This window comes from Stegostoma tigrinum, chromosome 2 (assembly GCF_030684315.1).
Source record: "Stegostoma tigrinum isolate sSteTig4 chromosome 2, sSteTig4.hap1, whole genome shotgun sequence".
Taxonomy (NCBI): domain Eukaryota; kingdom Metazoa; phylum Chordata; class Chondrichthyes; order Orectolobiformes; family Stegostomatidae; genus Stegostoma; species Stegostoma tigrinum.
In genome coordinates, this window is record NC_081355.1 from 109,011,339 (window position 1) to 109,031,746 (window position 20,408).

At 43.5% G+C, this 20,408-nt stretch overlaps 1 protein-coding gene across 2 annotated transcripts; it reads left to right on the forward strand.

Annotated features, from left to right (window-relative positions):
* The first annotated feature begins 2,767 nt into the window (after window positions 1-2,767).
* Window positions 2,768-11,299, forward strand: LOC125466986 (transcription termination factor 1, mitochondrial). Of its 2 annotated transcripts, none has more exons than XM_048562252.2 (2): window positions 2,768-2,886; window positions 9,871-11,299. In XM_048562252.2, exon 2 carries the CDS (start codon window positions 9,921-9,923, stop codon window positions 11,064-11,066), a length of 1,146 nt encoding a protein of 381 aa, XP_048418209.1. In that variant the 5' UTR covers window positions 2,768-2,886; window positions 9,871-9,920; the 3' UTR covers window positions 11,067-11,299. The 2 variants fall into 2 exon arrangements, with proteins under 2 accessions (XP_048418209.1, XP_048418219.1); XM_048562262.2 differs by lacking the exon at window positions 2,768-2,886 and adding an exon at window positions 2,907-3,117.
* The last annotated feature ends 9,109 nt before the right edge of the window (window positions 11,300-20,408 follow it).

Below are 20,408 nucleotides of genomic sequence, written 5' to 3' on the forward strand. Positions count from 1 at the left end.
CACATTCTGTCATAGTGCATTAGAATAGTACAGCACAGGAACAAGCCTTCTATCCACCATGTCTGTCCCAACCATGATGCTATTTGAAACCAATCCCATCTACCTGCACATGGTCCATGCCCCTCTATTTTCTGCCTGTTCATGCGTCTGTCTAAATGCCTGTTGGTGCATTCATCCAAGTAAGTAGAGAGTATTCCATCACACTTGTGATTGTGTCTGGTAGATGACACCAAAATTGGTGGTGTAGTAGACAGATAAGAAGGCTACTTCAGTGGGCCTTTGATCAGATGAGCTAATGAGCCGAGGAGTGGCAAATGGAGTTTAATTTAGATAAATGTGAGGTGCTGCCACTTACTAACCACACCTCTTATATTCATATCCAAATCATTTATACAAATGACAAAGAGTTCAGTAATGAGTTACTCACTAATCCCCTGTCGCCTATCTACCACCTACCAGACACAGTCACAAGTGTGATGGAAACCCTATTATTGTTGAGGGACGGAGGAGAGGGAGAGGGCCGAAGTGCAGGAGGCTCTGAAATGTCCACCTTCTTCCTCAACTGTGCTTTCCCTAGCACTGTTGTTGACAGGGCCCTCAAATGGGTCTGATCCATCTCCTGCACTTGGGCCCTCATCCCCTGTCTTCCCTCCCGCAACAGAGATACGGTTCCCCTTGTCCTTAACTGCCATCCCACCAACACCCACATCCAGAAAATAATCGGCTGCCATTTCTGCCACCTCCAGTGTGATACCACCACCATAAGACCATAAGACACAGGAGTGGAAGTAAGGCCATTTGGCCCATCGAGTCCACTCTGCCATTTAACCATGGCTGATGGGCATTTCAACTCCACTTTTCTGCACTCTCCCTGTAGCCCTTGATTCCTTGTGAGATCAAGAATTTATCAATCTCTGCCTTGAAGACATTTAATGTCCTGGCCTCCACTGCACTCCGCAGACACATATCGCCCTCCCCTCCCTTCCCTTGTCTGCCTCCTGCAGGGATATTACCTCCGGGTCATCCTGTTCCATTTTTCCTTCACTCCCAACACCCCCCCACAGCCCCTTCCCTTGCAATTGTTGAAGGGTTTATAGGTGTGAGGCTGGAAAAGCACAGCAGTTCAGACAGCATCCAAGGAGCCAGGTTAGCCAACGAATGGTTTCGGCCCGAAACTTCACACCACCCTGTTCCCAGGCCAATATCTCTGTCTCAGGCTTGCTGCAGAGCTCCAGTGCAGCTCAGCATAAGCTGGAAGAACAACACCTCATTTTCTGCTTAGGGATTCTGCAGCCAGCAGCACTCAAAATCAAGTTCGACAATTTTAGGGCTTGAACTTTCCTATGTCCCAACCCACATCCCCACATGCCAGGCCCTGTGATCACCTAGGTAGACAGACAGGAGTCTGGAAGAACACAGCAAAGCTAGGCACCCTCTGGAAGAAAGGAGAAGTCACTGTTTCAGGTATTACCCTTTGTCAGGACTGGGTGTGGGTGTAGGGGGAGCTGCAGATAAAGAAAAAGTGAGGGGGAAGGCCGCAGCATGATGGTAATAGAGGACGCTGGTACTAGGTACAACTATGTTCATCAGTGGGAGGGATGAATCCAGTTGGTAGCTGTAAGGATGGTTGGAAGGTGGAATGGAAGTGAAGAGGTGGGGCTGGAAAGGGAGTGGGGGATGGGTGGGAAGGTTATTTGAAATTAGAGGACTCAATGTTAAGTCCTCTGGACTGTAGGGTGCCCAGGTGGAAGATAAAATTGATCAAATTTGTTATCTGATTCACTGCGATACTGGAGGAGGCCAAGGATGGACATGTCAGAGGGGTGTTGAAATGGGCAGTGACCAGGAGGTTAGGCTGGCTCTTACAGGCCAGGTGGAAATGCTTGGCGAAACAGCCACCTAGTCTACGTTTGGTCTCACCGATGTGGAGAAGACCACATCAGGAGCAACGGATGCAATTGGCTGGGTTGGAGGAGATAGTAGGAACAGCAGTTCCTGGAGTCTGAGGTAACAAGGTGTGGAGCAGGCCAGGCAGATCAGAGGAGAATGAAAGCTGACATTTCGGTTCGGGACCCTTCTTCAGAAGGAAATGCAGGTGAAACTCATAGTCTGCCATTACTCACAACTGCTGTCAGCCATTCACAATCTCCATCAACAGCTATTTTCTCTCCTAGCCAGATCATTATCCACTCTTGTCCAACTGTTCCTTTTTTATCTTTGGGTTTTGTGCCCGCCTACGGTTTACTCCTTACTCCCTTGCCCGCACCGTAACATCTGCATTAAAAACTGACGTTTCCCTAGCTACTATCAGTTCTGGGGAACTTTCAGTTCCAGAGAAGCTGTCAGACCCGCTGAGGTTTTTCTGAGATAATGGGAACTGCAGATGCTGGAGAATCCAAGATAATAAACTGTGAAGCTGGATGAACACAGCAGGCCAAGCAGCATCTCAGGAGCATAAAAGCTGACGTTTCGGGCCTAGACCCTTCATCTGATGAAAGAGCTTTTTCTGAGATTTCTGTTTTAGACTCTAGAATTGTTTTGTTCTCTTAAAATGCTGACGTGCCGTTTTCTCAGCGTTAACGTTCTCTATTCCTGACATTCTTCGTTTTGTAATTTAAGCAACGACCAAAAAACAAACATTGGTATCTCTCCTCGGAAAAGCAGTGCTCACAGTAGCCTTTGTGAAAGGCTGTGGTCTTTCTAAGCAGCTATTGGCGTAGCTTTGAGAAGGAAGTGTGTCACGGAGAGACAGCCTCCAGCTCAGTTTGTATGAACTAGGCTTGTGCGCAGAGATGGACGTGTTCGTTGCTGAGTAGTCCGGGAAATCGCTGAATTCTCTATTGCGTCTCAGTTACGGTCTGGGTATTAATGTGTCCTTGTGTACCGGTGAGTTGTGCGTGCAATCTAAAACAAAATTGTGTTAATTGCCTATTTTTGATTTTTCCGGCAACCCCTTTGCCCATGGCTTCGTTTCCAGTTTCAACGTTTTTAAGGAGCTTTGACTGCGATACGAATGCAGTACGAAAGGCATTACGGAGAGTAAGGGAAACGGAGTCCCGTTGAAAGAAATACATTAAAAGTAGCCGAGACGGAACAAATTAGATGGGAAAATTCAAGGTGAATTTGCAAAGATTATCATCCATTTAATGTGGTGAATAGTCATTGTTTTCTCCACTTCTTTTGCATTGGGCGGCCTGCGAGTTCATTCTGTTTTCACATGCCTAACTGGTTTCTCAGTGGAGGTGATAATTTTGCTAATTTATTTGATAATCTGCTAATTTTGCAGAAGAATCGCCCTTCCCACCCTGAAATTCTGGTGATGGTGACTAACTGATTCTGCCTCCACAACATTTTTTTTTGCTCTAGTTCACGTTTTCGACCCATAAAGTTGTTTTCTGGCCGTTTGCACTTGGGTCAATAGTGAGGAAGTTGTTCCAGAATTTGGCATCTGTTGCACCTGCAAATGTGATCTTCTGTCTTTTTATAAACCCACCCTGTTGTGGTAACTCTGCATCTCAAACCAGCCACCTGAACTAACCAACCCCTATTTCTATGAACACTGCACCTCCCAGTCGCAAACCATTTCCACTCCCCCTCCCATTCTCTAGATGACATGTCCATCATGGGTCTCCTGCAGTGCCACAATGATGCCACCCGAAGGTTGCTGGAACAGCAACTCATATTCCGCCTGGGAACCCTGCAGCCATATGGTATCAATGTGGACTTCACCAGTTTCAAAATCTCCCCTTCCCCTACTGCATCCCTAAACCAGCCTAGTTCATCCCCTCCCCCCACTGCACCACACAACCAGCCCAGCTCTTCCCCCCCCACCCACTGCATCCCAAAACCAGTCCAACCTGTCTCTGCCTCCCTAACCGGCTCTTCCTCTCACCCATCCCTTCCTCCCACCCCAAGCCGCACCCCCAGCTACCTACTAACCTCATCCCACCTCCTTGACCTGTCCGTCTTCCCTGGACTGACCTATCCCCTCCCTACCTCCCCACCTATACTCTCTCCACCTATCTTCTTTACTCTCCATCTTCGGTCCGCCTCCCCCCTCTCCCTATTTATTCCAGTTCCCTCTCCCCATCCCCCTCTCTGATGAAGGGTCTAGGCCCGAAACGTCAGCTTTTGTGCTCCTGAGATGCTGCTTGGCCTGCTGTGTTCATCCAGCCTCACATTTTATTATCTTACCCTATTTCTATGAATATGGTCACTAACTTTAACACAAACTGGGACGTTTACTGTCATTTCAAGTCTGCAGGAGACACACCATTGCTCTGTCACTCTCACATTCCAACCATTTAATCTGAACAATAAACACTTTTTCCTGCCAGCACCCTACATACACTACCCCCACATCCATCCACCACGCCCCCCCCCCCCAAACTGTATCATTTCAGTTCTGATGAAGAGTCAAAATGTTAGCTTGCACTAAGTCAATGGGTGCTGTCTGACCTGCTGTGATCTCCAGCATTTCAGTTTTCAGTACAGATTCCGGTATGTGCAGTAATGCTGTCCTTTGTTAGCCTCTAATTAATTGTACCTGAATCCTAACCTTTTATGACTTGTGCACTTAAAAACCAAGCTCCTCTGCATCCTACAGTTGTTCTTCATTTAAGTTATACTCTTATTATATTCCTTCTGCTGAAGTGAGCAACCACACATTTTCCCACACTATAGTTCCTCTACCAGATTTTTTGGTCACTGCTCAACTCTTTTGCATTTTTCTTCTGTACTCGTCTCTCCTATCTATCTTTGTGTCATCTGCAAGTTTAGCTACCATGACTTTGCTTCCCTTATCTAAGTCTTTGATGTAAATTGTAAAATGCTGAGGGACCTGTTCAGGCCCCTGCGGTACTCATTCTTGATGAGTGAGGGGATTAAGGTTTATGGGGAGAAAGGAGGAGAATGGAGTTGAGAAACACATCAGCCATGACCAAATGGTCTAATTCTGCTTCTGTATCTTATGGTCTTTTGCTGTTATTACATCCTGCAAATTACAAGACAGACAGCCAGCCACTTTCCTATCCATGCTAATACATTAGCTCCCGTACCATGGGCTTATAACTCATGCAATAACATTCTTTTGTGGCACCCTATCAAATACCTCTGGAAATCCAGGTGCAGTACATCTGCAGACCCCGCTTTATCCACAGCACTTGTTACTCTTTATAAAAGTACTCGAATAAATTGATTAAAGATGATTTTCTTTTCACATAATCACACTATCTCTTCCCTTTTACCATGAAATTTTCAAAGTACCCACCTATAATGAAACCTTAATAATCAACTTTAACACCCTTCCTATGATAATTCAAGCTAACTGACTTATGGGTTCCTATTTTCTGCCTCCCTTCCTTTTAGGATAGAGGGATTACATTTGATTGTTTTCAGTTGGAGGAACCTTACCAGTATCAAGGGAATCTTGGAAAAATAACACCAATGAATCCATTATGTCACTCGCCACCTCATCGTAAGAGCCAGGAATATAGCTTCAACAGTTTGCTCAGTGCCACTTTCCTAATGATTATAATCTCACCAAATTCCTGATCCTTTAATCTTCTGATGTGCAGCTGTAGTTAGATTCTTTTGTATCCTTCATGTTTAAGACAGAAATAAAATGTTTGTTAATTTCATCTACCATTCCTTATTCTCTACTATTAATTTCCATTCTCACTCTGCTGAGGATCAGGAATTATATAATTTCTCTTTTGCTTTTAAAGTGCCTGTAGAAACTCTTGATGTCTGTTGTTACATTTCCAGCTGGCTTCCTCATGCAGTTTTCTTTTCTTTTTGATCAATTTTTTCAGTCATTCTCTGAAATATTCCATTAAACGTTTGCTGCTGCTTCTCTATGGATCTGCCCCCTAGCCTAGTATCTCATTACCCCTTGGCTAACTCAGCTTTTATACCCATCTAATTTCTCTTATTTATGTTTCAAATGACTAATCTTTCACCCACTTTTCTCCATTTCAAACTGAAGGTATAATCCAAGCCTATTTGATTGCTGCTAACTATGGTACCTTTATCCTGAGATCATTAACTAATTCTGTAATGTCACACAACATTGAATCCGACATTACCTGGAGTCTCCCCTTCCCCAACTGCATCCCTAAACCAGCCCAGTTCGTCCCCTCCCCCCACTGCACCACACAACCAGCCCAGCTCTTCCCCTCCACCCACTGCATCCCAAAACCAATCCAACCTGTCTCTGCCTCCCTAACCTGTTCTTCCTCTCACCCATCCCTTCCTCCCACCCCAAGCCGCACCCCCATCTACCTACTAACCTCATCCCACCTCCTTGACCTGTCCGTCTTCCCTGGACTGACCTATCCCCTCCCTACCTCCCCACCTATACTCTCTCCACCTATCTTCTTTTCTCTCCATCTTCGGTCCGCCTCCCCCTCTCTCCCTATTTATTCCAGTTCCCTCTCCCCATCCCCCTCTCTGATGAAGGGTCTAGGCCCGAAACGTCAGCTTTTGTGCTCCTGAGATGCTGCTGGGCCTGCTGTGTTCATCCAGCCTCACATTTTATTATCTTGGATTCTCCAGCATCTGCAGTTCCCATTATCTCTCACTACCTGGAGTCTAGTTGGTTCTGGAACAAGGTGTTTGAAGAAATTATTTTGAGGGTGTTTTATGAACTCCTCATTCAGGCTTGCATTGCCAAACTGATTTTTCCAGTTTAAAGCTAGATTTAAAACTCAGCCTGGGATGTACAGGTTAGGTGGATTAGCCATGGGAAATGCAGGATTACAGGGATAGGGTGGAGTGTGGGTCTGGGTGGGTAGACTTGGCATGTTTGGTGTGGACTCAATGCGCTGAATGGTCTGTTTTAACACTGCAGGGATTCTGTGATTATTGCCTTTCCGTTGTCACAAGCACCCAATATTTCTTGTCGTTTGCTTTGTCCTACATAGTGGTTACTCTTAAGAGCCTGTAGATCAGTCTTGCTTGTGATTTCTTTCCTCTACCCACCTCCACCCAAAATTATTCTACACCATGATTTTCTGAACCAATGTCACCTCTAATTATTGCACCAGGTAAAGTCACCATAATTCCCAAGAGCAATAGGGCTGTCCTCTCATTACACAGAGTGAGAGAGACAAATGGTGATGGCTTTAACCTGAGGGTCATCACACGTCAGGTGAGTGGTGAGAAACAAAAACAAAGTTGCTGGAAAAGCTCAGCAGGTCTAGCAGCATCTGTGAAAGAGAAAACAGTTAACATTTTGGGTCCTGTGACCCTTCCTCAGTTCTGAGCAACTTTGTTTTGCTCCTAATTTACAGCATCCGCTGTTCTATTGGTTTTTATTTAGGCGAGTGGTGAAGTTGAGAAGGCAGGATTTTCATGATAACCTCAGCCAGTACAGAAATCGAGAATGGGCTGTTGCTGTCACACTGCATCACAAATCAACCATCCAGTCAGCTGAGCTGATTCCACATCTATTGCACCAATGTTATCCTTGAATTGTGGTCCAACCCCTAGTCTTCGCCCAGATTTCTATTCTTCTTGAATGATGTACTCCTCGATAATTCAGGATCCAATCCTTGTCATCATATAGCTATGTTTATCAGGTCATGTTTATTTAATATGCATGATTAATTTGCTTACTTTGTATGTGACTTCTTAAAGTTTATTTTCTCTGTCCTTTCCAGCAATTCTCTGACCCTCATTTCCCATATTTCTATATTACTCTCCTTCCTTGACTCTACCCCTTGATTTGCTACATCTACTGAATCATTTTTCCTCACTGCCATTGTTTAGTTTAAAGCTGTTTCTATTTCCATAATTATGCTGTTTGCTTGAACATTGTTCCTAACGATACAGCCCCCACTTCCCCACTAAAGCCAGTGTTCCATTAACAAGAACCGCCTTCAAAATTTTGAACACCAGTCATTCAGCCATTTATCTTGCCAATATTATGTGCCCTTCACCAATTGGTAAGTGGCTCAAGAAATAATTCAGAGATTATTAACCTTGAGGTTATGATATTTTAATTTAATGGATAGCTTCTCTGTGCCCAATCAAAACTACTTGTCCTACTGTGTCATTGGCACATGCATGGAATACTAAAGCTAGCCCTTGTCTCACTCCACATTTCTATCCAGCCCTGAGTGGATGTTCTGAACTCCAGTGCTGAGTAGGAAACATAGCTTTCTGAACTCAGAATGATGTCTATTTCCTTCACTATACTATCCCCTACTACACTCTCACTCTCATCCTTCTCTGATGAAGGACATAGGCCTGAAACGTCAGCTTTTGTGCTCCTGAGATGCTGCTTGGCCTGCTGTGTTCATCCAGCTTCACACTTTGTTATCTTACACTCATCCGTTTTTGTTCTCCTCCCAATTTGAATGGCTTCCTGTAACATGGTGTCACATGTTCTGCTTTAAGTGTTCCCCAAGGCACACAGCATCTTAACTTGGATTTTTTTCGCTGTACCTTCACTGTTGCCTGATCAACATCCTAGAAGTCCCTTTACAGCACCTTTTAGATATTCCTACACCAGGTTTACTGCAGTGGTTCAAGAAACATGTCAAGGGAAATTCGGGATGAATGCCAAATCCTTTTCAGTGACTTTCACATTGAGTGAAATAATATTTCTGTGATAGTGTAATGTTAGGAAGGGGGTGAACGAACGCTTCTGATAACTAAAATCGAAATACAAGCCCCCGATCTGTTACGGTAGGAGTAGAGGTTAAATGAAAGAAAATCCCTGATACTCACTTTGAGTAACAAGCAACAATTTATTTATTTAACCTTCACAGTGAACAAATTAACCGATTTATTAACAAACCCTATAACTCCCCTTTAATTACTAACTATTTCCTAACTGTGGTGTGGAAGTGCCGGTGTTGGACTGGAGTGGAAAAAGTTGGAAGTCACACGACACCAGGTTATAGTCCAACAGATTTATTTGGATTCACACAAGCTCTATAACCTCGTGTCGTGTCACGTCTGACTTTATTCCCTAACTGATCTAAATTCTACTGATATGCTGTTCCAATAAACGTAAGGCCTATTTATCTAAGCCACAAGTAGTAAGAAAATAAGTTTAAAACTTAGTCTGTCAAAGACTATATGCCTTTCTTCTGCTGTTCTCAAGTCATAAGCACCTTTGTTCTGCTGATCCAGCTATTAGGAATATTTTCTCTGTGAAATCTCCTGTGAGGACTCTTAGCTAAAAGTGCCGTGGTACCTTTTATGGATAGACAGTGCTTTCTTAGAGAGCTTAGCAATTTCTTGTGAGAGCTAGATGCTTATTTCTCAGATGGAGATTTGCTCTCATTCTGATTGTCAAAACCCCACTCCTTATATACCTTGGATGACATGTCAATTTTCTTACAATAGCATTGGTCCGAGGTTGTCAAAACCATTAGATTTAAATTCACTTGGCTTTCAATAGCTAAGTGCTTGGTTTAAATTAATGAGCTGATTCCATATAGTTAGCATAACATCAAAACAAGCCTAAGGTTTCCGATCAGACAGCCAGTTGATACATGTTTCAATTTCAGAGCTGGCTGTACCACTTCAGCTACATACAGATTTTATTCTGTCTAAATCTTTAAATTTAGAAAAGCAGTTTACCTCTTAAAGGAACCACATACTCTTCTCCCTTATTTTTATACAAACAAATTCTAGCTTCTTGACTTCTATTCATGATTACTCTACACAACTTTCTAACAGTAATAATCTACCTTGTCAGCATAAACTTGGAGATGTTGATTTTTATTCTCGGCCCTCATTCCTGGCGTTTTATTTAAAATCATTAACAAAACTGTAATTCCAGAATTCCCAATTTTTAAAACAATTTAATTTAATTGACACCAGTAACATTGCTTGTTCTTTCTTCTATGATTATAGGTTTGAAGACCATAACCAGATAGTAAATCTGCTATGGTTATTGTGGAGATATGGCAGCCAGGATGGGATCCCAAGTAATGAACATTTACCTGTGCAAAACAAGATTTCCTGATTTACCAAACTGCTTTCCATCTGCATGGTTTAAGATATCATATCTCAGACTCTGTGCTTTTAGTTGCAGTCATGTAACTGAAGCAATCCAAAAGCCAGAAAATGCAGCTTTGTTGAGCAATTTGTCCGTTTTGGGAGTGGATATTAAAATGGCCCAGAAGAGGCAGCCTGGAGTCTTCAGAAAAGTGGCCACTAATGAAGAGGGTGTGGCTGAGTTCTTGAAAAGCAAGGGTGCCAACCGCAAGACCATTGCCAGTATTATCTCAAGGTACCCCCGAGCCATCACACGTTCCTACCACCACCTTGAAGAAAGATGGCAATTATGGCGAAGCATTTTCAAGACAGATTCTGAGGTCATAAGTGTTATTGAACGTTCTCCAGAGTCATATTTTCGTTCAAGTGACAATGGAAATTTTGAAAAAAATATTAACTTTCTTTGTTCTCTTGGCTTGACCTCAAAGGACTTGCATCGCATTTTAACAACTGCTCCACGAGCATTCTCAAATAGTTTGGAACTAAACAAACAGATGGTAAAACTTCTACAAGATCTTGGTGTTAGTTTAGGCGATGAGAATCCAGATGCTTTTGTTAAACGGATTATGACTAAAAATGCTTACATACTTATAAGAAGCACTAAACGGATAAAAACTAATGTAGACTTTTTCACAGAAGCACTTAAACCAAGTAACAGTGAACTTATAAAACTTCTTCAGGGGCAAGGTGCTGAAGTTTTGGACCTCTCCACTGACTACATGAAAAGAAATTTCAAAAATATAAGTGAGCAGTTATATTCATTAGGGTGCACCACTGAGGAGGTACAGAAATTCTTTTTGGATTATCCACCAGCCTTTTATGCTTCGTTTGAAAAACTTTCCAATAAGATCGACTGTCTATTAGAAAGTCAAATTAGTATTAAACAACTATTAAAGAAGCCAAGAATATTGGAATTCAGTGCAATGAATTTGAAAAATCGTATAAAAGAACTAGAAAGAGTTGGATATGACTTTACAAAACATGGCGTTACTATTTTAGATTCTAGTAGGAGACGATTTGAAGCAAAATTAGGAAAGTTAATTGAAGAGTAACAGCCATGTTGTGCCCTTGATGAGATGAGTCTCGTATCATTCTATATATTCTGAATGGTGCTGTTATTTTTAACCTGCCTTTTGACTGTTTGAATTTTACATGGTGTACAAAACTGGTTGAGTGCTTATCAAATTGTGTAGTGTTGTGAGCAGTTAAAAAAAAATACTGTTACTCTCAGCATTGTCGCACTTAAATTAACTTTGTGGCATCTATGTATTGTCAAATTGACAGTAATAACCATATTTCATAAATTAAAAAAGTTTTAAGTCAATTTGAAAGTTTGATTTACATTCTTCCCTGAGTGTGTTACCATCAGCCACTTATTCTACAACATTGATCACTCTGTGTTCTCCCTCCATAGCAAGTTCCTGCCAAGTAAAGGTAAGTGAGCCAGGATCGCTTTCACTCTGATATATCAAGGTTTAAATCTCAAAACAGTTTCTTTGTAGAATTGTTATTGAAATGTGGCTTTATCAAAGGAAAGAAGAATACTGCTTGTTTGAACATAAACATTTCTAAAAATATTGACACACAGCTAAAGTTTTCATCTTACAGCCTTAAGTGCTGGGATGCAAGAAACAATTAAACACAGGCCAGATAGGGAGACTTTGGCCAGGGCTTTGCCATGGAGAATGCAGTAGGGATTGGTAATCTCATTGAAGTAATTGCAGCATATGGTCATATGCTTTATGACCACACATTGTGGGTTCCTGTGTATGAATATATATAGTTTCCAGCACACACACTGATTCACACTGCGAGACCAATTGATCTTAAATTGTTTTCTGATATAATTCTGATGTAGCATGATGAAGATTATTTTGTAAATGTTGTCTGACGGCAGAATCACATCTAATGTTGGTGTAAGCCTGGGCCAGTTGACCTCAAAGAGAATTGTTGTTCGATTATAGTCTGCCAGTTGTTAGAATATATGTCCTTCATGTCAGGCAACATACTGACACTAAAACTCGCACCAATTACTCATTTATTTGACAGGCAAGTGATCATGACGCCACACCCGAGCACCAAACCATCATGTCCAACACCATTCATGACCTCATCACCTCAGGGGACCTCCCACCCACAGCCTCCAACGTCATTGTTCCCCAACTCCGCACGGCCCGTTTCTATCTCCTTCCCAAAATCCACAAACCTGCCTTCCCTGGTCGACCCATTGTCTCAGCCTGTTCCTGCCCCACCGAACTCATCTCCACCTATCTGGACTCCATTTTCTCCCCTTTGGCCCATGAACTCCCTACCTACGTCCGTGACACCACCCACGCCCTCCACCCTCCTCCAGGACTTCCTATTCCCTGGCCCCCAACACTTCATTTTCACCATGGACGTCCAGTCCCTATACACCTGTATTCCGCATGCAGATGGCCTCAAGGCCCTCCACTTCTTCCTGTCCCGCAGGCCTGACCAGTCCCCCCTCCACCGACACCCTCATCCGCCTAGCCGAACTCGTCCTCACCCTCAACAACTTCTCTTTCGATTCCTCCCACTTCCTACAGACTAAGGGGGTGGCCATGGGCACCCGCATGGGCCCCAGCTATGTCTGCCTCTTCCTAGGTTACGTGGAACAGTCCCTCTTCCGCACCTACACAGGCCCCAAACCCCATCTTGTTACTGATGTCCATTTCAAGCCCACCGACTCCCACAGCTACCTAGAATACACCTCCTCCCACCCACCCTTCTGCAAAAATTCCATCCCCTATTCCCAATTCCTCCGCCTCCGCCACATCTGCTCCCACCATGAGGCATTCCACTCCCGCATATCCCAGATGTCCAAATTCTTCAAGGACCGCAACTTTTCCCCCCGCAGTGGTCGAGAACACCCTTGACTGCGTCTCCCGCATTTCCTGCAACACATCCCTCACACCCCGCCCCTGCCACGACCGCCAAAGAGGATCCCCCTCGTTCTCACACACCACCCCACCAACCTCCGGATACAACGCATCATCCTCCGACACGTCCGCCATCTACAATCCGACCCCACCACCCAAGACATCTTTCCATCCACACCCTTGTCTGCTTTCCGGAGAGACCACTCTCTCGGTGACTCCCTTGTTCGCTCCACACTGCCCTCCAATCCCACCACACCCGGCACCTTCCCCTGCAACCGCAGGAAGTGCTACACTTGCCCCCACACCTCCTCCCTCACCCCTATCCCAGGCCCCAAGATGACTTTTCATATTAAGCAGAGGTTCACCTGCACATCTGCCAATGTTGTATACTGCATAAACTGTCCTCGGTGTGGCTTCCTCTACATTGGGGAAACCAAGCGGAGGCTTGGGGACCGCTTTGCAGAAGTCCTCTGCTCGGTTCGCAATAAACAACTGCACCTCCCAGTCGCAAACCATTTCCACTCCCCCTCCCATTCTCTAGATGACATGTCCATCATGGACCTCCTGCAGTGCCACAATGATGCCACCCGAAGGTTGCGGGAACAGCAACTCATATTCCGCTTGGGAACCCTGCAGCCCAATGGTATCAATGTGGACTTCACCAGCTTCAAAATCTCCCCTTTCCCCCACCGCATTCCAAAACCAGCCCAGCTCTTCCCCTCCACCCACTGCATCCCAAAACCAGCCCAACCTGACTCTGCCTCCCTAACCTGTTCTTCCTCTCACCCATTCCTTCCTCCCACCCCAAGCCGCACCTCCATCTCCTACCTACTAACCTCATCCCACCTCCTTGACCTGTCCGTCTTCCCTGGACTGACCTATCCCCTCCCTACCTCCCCACCTACACTCTCTCCACCTATCTTCTTTTCTCTCCATCTTTGGTCCGCCTCCCCCTCTCTCCCTATTTATTCCAGTTGCCTCACCCCATCCCCCTCTCTGATGAAGGGTCTAGGCCTGAAACGTCAGCTTTTGTGCTCCTGAGATTGCTGCTTGGCCTGCTGTGTTCATCCAGCCTCACATTTTATTATTTGACAGGCAAAATGTCTTTCCGGCTTGATGATATCATCCTGGTGGAGGCAAAGGCCACTTGTGTTTGCTACAAGGTAGCAGTTCGAAATGGCTTGTCAAAGCTGTTACACAATTTTTGATTGTCCTTCCCCTCCAGTTTATCCTGAGCACCAGTCAAGGCCAAAGCTGGGGGCCACAGGCCCTTTCATGAATTTATACGATATATAACAAGTGATGATTTGCTCAAGTTAGCCATACGCAAGTTAGCGATTTTCTTGTGGAAGTACTTTTAGCGCCCACGACATTCTAGATTTTTCATATACAATGTAAATAGCTGGTCGTGTTGGATAAAGGAGGGCGCTCCATATTTTGAGCCAGAAACGGTGAAGGAATGGCAATATATTTCCAATTCAGGATGGTGAGTGGAATGCAGGGGAACATGTGATTAGTGGTGTACCCATTTATCTGCTGCCCTTGTCCTTTTTAGATGGAAGCAGTTTGGAAGATGCTGCCTATTTTATTCTATGATATTCTATAATATTCCTGCTTTGTAGATGATGTACAGGCTTTGGGGAATCAGGAGATGAGTTACTGTAGAATTGCTTCCTCTGTCCAGCTCTTGTAGTCATTGTATTTATATTGCTAGTCCAGTTCAATTTCTGGTCAGTGGTAACCCCCAGATGTTGATAATGGAGTTTCACTGATAGAAAAACCACTGAATGTCAAGTGATGATGGGTAGATTCACATCCATCAGAAACGGTTATTGCTTGGTTATCTGTGTGGTGTGAATGTTGCTAGCTACTTGTCAGCGCAAACCTGGTTATTGTCAAGGTCTCTCCGTATTTGTACGTCAGGATGCTGTCATTAAATCAGAAAGAGGGTGTTTATTGCAGAAGTTGGCAATACGGGAATGAATTTTAATGCTAGTATGATGCCAGGTATGTAGAGTGTATACCTCAGCTGTGCCTAGCAGCAAGCTATTTGGATGAATGTGGTGTCATTACAACTGATTTGTGCAAGTTGCTGAATCTAGTGATTCTGATTCAATCAGAATTTCACTGGATGACAATTTAATATTATGCTTGGCTTGCAGTGTGATGTATTTGCACATGCTAGAAGCTACACACATTCATGTATTTGTGTTAGGTAAAAGTAATATAATCGTAGAATTCCTACAGAGCGTATTGAGGCCATTCAGCCTAGTAGATCTGCACTGACCCTCTGAAAATCTCCCACCCAGTCCCAACCCCCTACCCCATCACCTTGCATTTCCTGTGGCCAATCCACCTAACCTGCACATCTTTGGATTATGGGAGGAAACTGAAGCACTCAGCAGAAGCCCACGCAGATAGCAGAAGAACGTGCAAACTGCACAGCTAGTCACTTGAGGCGGGAATTGAACCCAGATTCTTGCTGTGAGGATGCAGTCCCAACCACTGTGCCACTCTGCTGTCCTAATATTGTTTGTAATTTTTATTAATGACTTGGATGAGGGGATTGAAGGATGGGTCAGCAAGTTTGCAGACGATACGAAGGTTGGAGGTGTCGTTGACAGCTAGAGGGCTGTTGTAGGCTGCAGCGGGACATTGACAGGATGCAGAGATGGGCTGAGAGGTGGCAGATGGAGTTCAACCTGGATAAATGCGAGGTGATGCATTTTGGAAGGTTGAATTTGAAAGCTGAGTACAGGATTAAGGATAGGATTCTTGGCAGTGTGGAGGAATAGAGGGATCTTGGTGTGCAGATACATAGATCCCTTAAAATGGCCACCCAAGTGGACAGGGTTGTTAAGAAAGCATATGGTGTTTTGGCTTTCATTAACAGGGGGATTGAGTTTAAGAGTCATGAGATCTTGTTGCAGCTCTATAAAACTTTGGTTAGACCGCACTTGGAATACTGCGTCCAGTTCTGGTCGCCCTATTATGGGAAAGATGTGGATGCTTTGGAGAGGGTTCAGAGGAGGTTTACCAGGATGCTGCCTGGACTGGAGGGCTTATCTTATGAAGAGAGGTTGACTGAGCTCGGGCTCTTTTCATTGGAGAAAAGGAGGAGGAGAGGGGACCTAATTGAGGTATACAAGATAATGAGAGGCATAGATAGAGTTGATAGCCAGAGACTATTTCCCATGGCAGAAATGGCTAGCACGAGGGGCCATAGTTTTTAGCTGGTTGGTGGAAAGTATAGAGGGGATGTCAGAGGCAGGTTCTTTACGCAGAGAGTTGTGAGAGCATGGAATGCGTTGCCAGCAGCAGTTGTGGAAGCAAGGTCATTGGGGTCATTTAAGAGACTGCTGGACATGTATATGGTCACAGAAATTTGAGGGTGCATACATGAGGATCAATGGTCGGCACAACATTGTGGGCTGAAGGGCCTGTTCTGTGCTGTACTGTTCTATGTTCTATATGTTCACGAGTTGCACTTTTATCAATGCACGATGGGTTACAGAGACTGGTCAGAGTATTGCCAGTTGGTTTACCTGCCTGATCTGAATTGAATATCAAATATAGATTGACACTTAACAGTTCCTGCTGTACCTCCATGCCGTTCACTTGCTTGGGTGAGTGCAGCTCAAGAAGCTCGACACCATCCAGGTCATAGCAGCCCGATCTGCACAAATTCCCTTCCTAAAGGCATTATGGGTGAATCCACAGCAGGTGGACAGCAGAGGTTCAAGAAGGCAGCTCCCTACCACCTTCTCAAGGGCAACTAGGGATGAGCAATAATTGCTTGTGAGCCAGTGATGCCCTATCCAACAAATGAATTTTTAAAAAAAAATACTCGAATCAAATAGCTCCCTCACCTCATTGTTGTGCAGTTTCTAAGGTTTTTTGTCCTAGTCCCAATGAATGAAAGACAAAAAGCTCTGACTTGGTGTATCCTAAAAGGACATATAACTGAAATTCAAAAATCAAGGGCATTGTTATTTTAGTATCAAATCTTACAACTTTACCATAACTCCAGAGGACACCTTGAAAACACTTATTGAAAAATACGAGGGGTACTTGTCCTAATGTTTGACTATTGACTTATGATCCCATCATGGCCCTTTACACTTGCATTATAACTTCCATAATTTTGTGTTCCACTGTTCTTGCAATAAAAAAGAATCCCTTTACCTTCCTAATCACATGCTGTTCCTGCATATTAGCTATTTGTGGTTCATGTATCAGGACAGTCAGTTTACAGAATTTGGTGGCACTAAACAAAGTGTCATAACCTAAGTAGTGCAGACAATGAGCTGAAAATGGGATGGAGTTTGACTGCTCATCATTGATTGATGTATGATGAGCCAAATGGTCATTTTCTGCGCCATAAATATTCTGTGTTTCATCTCAGATGGTTGTCAGGCTCGAGATGGTCACAGATAGAGATGTGAGTGATCAAAAAAAAAAGTCACAAGCACAAAGGCGATGTGTAAGCAGATTTGGTTTGAGTTAGCATACATGGTTGCATGCTTTTGGATGAACTGAAGAGGGTTGGATGACTTTGAATCAGTATCTTTTTGATTAGTTGACTTTATTTTTAGAAATTAGCACACGCCTGCAAGAGGGGCGTCATTTCCTCTCTCTCAATGAAAGGTTTGAAGCTATCATGTTTATTGTTTAGCATGTTACCTGTACAAGTTGAAATAGTTAAATTCATGTAAGAGCCCTTTTACTGTTGAACAATTCTTTGCTGCCATCTAATGAGCATTTTAAGTAGTGCAGTTAGTAAGGATTGATGCCTCTTGTCCTTCGTAGAATGAAAATTGAATATTTTCAGTTCTTGGGAATGTTCTGTCCAGAATAGATAAGATGTAGTGACACTCGCCAGTAATACAATACAAGGTAGCAAACTTGATCTGAGTTATTCACAGGTTCCTGTGCAGCTTTGTTTTCTGCAGGGTGATAATTAAATTCTATTTAGACTAGCATTACTAAACATTGAAAATGTTCAATTATTAAGTGAAAACCAGCAAGGATCTATAAAACATAAAGGTCATACCTGATGAACAAGGCCTACTTTTCTTCTTTGAAGAAATGGTGAAAATAACGACTGGGGAGAGTTGATGATGTGATTTACATAGACTTCAAGAAGACCATCGATTAAATTCTTTCTTAAGGGACTGTTAACCAACCTGAAACTTGCAGAGTTGAAAGCAAATTGTTGACCTGCTTGAGAAATCAGCTTTGTGTCAGGAGACCGAAAGGAATAATAGGTCTTCCAATTTGAAGGATGTGACTAGTTTCCCACAAGGATTTGTATTGTGGTTTTGATTACTTACCATGTCTGTTAACAATTTGATTTGTTTTGACTATTGTCACAAGTACTGGGATACAGTGAAAAATATTTACTTGCGTGCTACCCAGGCAAATCATACTATACATGATTACATCAGGGTAATAGAACAGAAGGCAGGATGTAGTGTTTCAGCTAAAGAGAAGGTGCAGAGTAAGATCAACTCTAATATGTGAGAGGTCTGTTCGGAAGTCTGACGAGTGGGGAACAAGCTGTTCTTGAATCTGTTATGTGTTTTCAAACTTTTGTATCTTCTGCCCAACAGAAGAAGTAGAAGAGAGCCTAAGTGGAGTTGGAGGGTTTTTGATTATGTTGGCTGCTTTCCCAAGGCAGTGGGAAGTATAGACTGATTCAATGGATGGAGGGCTGGTGTGCATGATAGACTGGTTGGCATTCATAACTCTCTAATTTCTTGTGTCCTTGGGCAGTTGCCATGTATCTGGATAGGATGCTTTTTATTATGCATCTAGAAAAGTTGGTAAGTCATTGCAGACATGCCAAATTTCCTTGCCCTTCTGAGGAAGTGTTTTGATTACAGGTTGCATTAGATAGCCTGATTTCCACATTGACAATAACAAAGTTTAGCAGTATTCTAAGCTGCATAAGTAGAACAAAGAACAAAGAACAAAGAAAATTACACACAGGAACAGGCCCTTCGGCCCTCCAAGCCTGCACCGATCGAGATCCTCTGTCTAACCTGTCATCTATTTTCTAAGGGTCTGTGTCCATTTGGTCCCTGCCCATCCACGTACCTGTCCAAATATATCTTAAAAGATGCTAACGTGTCTGCGTCTACCACCTCCGCTGGCAACCCACCACCGTCTGCGTAAAGAACCTTCCACGCATATCTCCCTTCAACTTTCCCCCTCTCACTTGAAGCATATGGAAAAGTGCATTGGAGTAATGTTGCTGGATTAATAATCCAGAGGCCCAGATTAATATCCCGTGGTTCTGAAGAAGAGCCATTTTCTATCTGCTAGGATGTTAACTCTTATGTTATGTGCTCCAACTTTGCACAATAACCTCTGTGCACCTTGTCAAATGCCTATTAGAAATCCAGGTACAGTCCACCTGTCAGCTCCCCTTTATCTACATAGTATATTATTGTTCAAGGAACTCCAATAAATTGGTTAAGCAAAATATCCTCTTTCTAAACTAGATGGACTGTTCCTCATTACCCTGATATTTGACACATTTCCCTAATATAACCTCTCCAACGTTTGATTCTAACACCTTCTTGTGACAGATTTCAAGTTAACTTCCCTACAATTTCCTGTTTTCTGCCTCCCTTCTTGCTTGGAAAATAGGGTTTATATGTCCTACTTTTCAGTCAATGGCACGTTTCCAGAACTAACACTTCTTGTAAATTAACACCAATGCATTTGCAACCTAATTTGCCACTTCTATTAAGAGCCTTGGATGAAGCCCGTCAGGATCTGTGGACTTATCAACCCCCTGTTCCAACAGTTTTCTCAGTACCACTTCTCTAGTCATTATAATTTCATCTAATAGCTCTCTTCATTCAACTTCCTGGACTTTTTTTCTTTGTTCATTCATGGGGCCTGAGCATTGCTGCAGGCAAAGCAATTTTTCCTATCCCTAGTTGCCCTGGAGAAGGTGTTAGTGATCTGCCATTTTGAACCATTGCAGTCCATGTACTGTAGGTAGACCCATAATGCCATTAGATCATGAGGTACAGGAGCAGAATTAGGTCATTCAGCCCATTGAGTCTGCTCCAGCACTTGATCATGGCTGATATGTTCCTCTACCCCATTCTCCTGCCTTCTCCCAGTAACCTTTGATCCCCTTACCAGACAAGATCTATCTACCTTTGCCTTCAATGCACTTAAAAACTTGGTCTCCATGGCCCTCTGCAGCAATGAGTTCCAAAGACTAGCCACATTCTGGATGAAGAAATTATGTCTCATCTCTGTTCTGAAGAGTCGCCCCTTAACATTGAAGTTGAGTACTTGGGCCCTAGTCTCTCCTACCAGTGGAAACGTCATCTCCATGTCCAGTCTATCCAGGCCTTTCAGTATTCCGTAAGTTTCAATGAAATCCCTCCTTTATCCTTCTAAACTCCATCTAATACAGACCCAGAATCCTCAAACTCTCTTCATATGACAAGCCTTTCATCCTAGGATCAT

Coding starts and splice junctions, on each gene's coding strand:
- LOC125466986 (XM_048562252.2), top strand. CDS start 9,921: ATGGCAGCCAGGATGGGATCCCAAGTAATGAACATTTACCTGTGCAAA.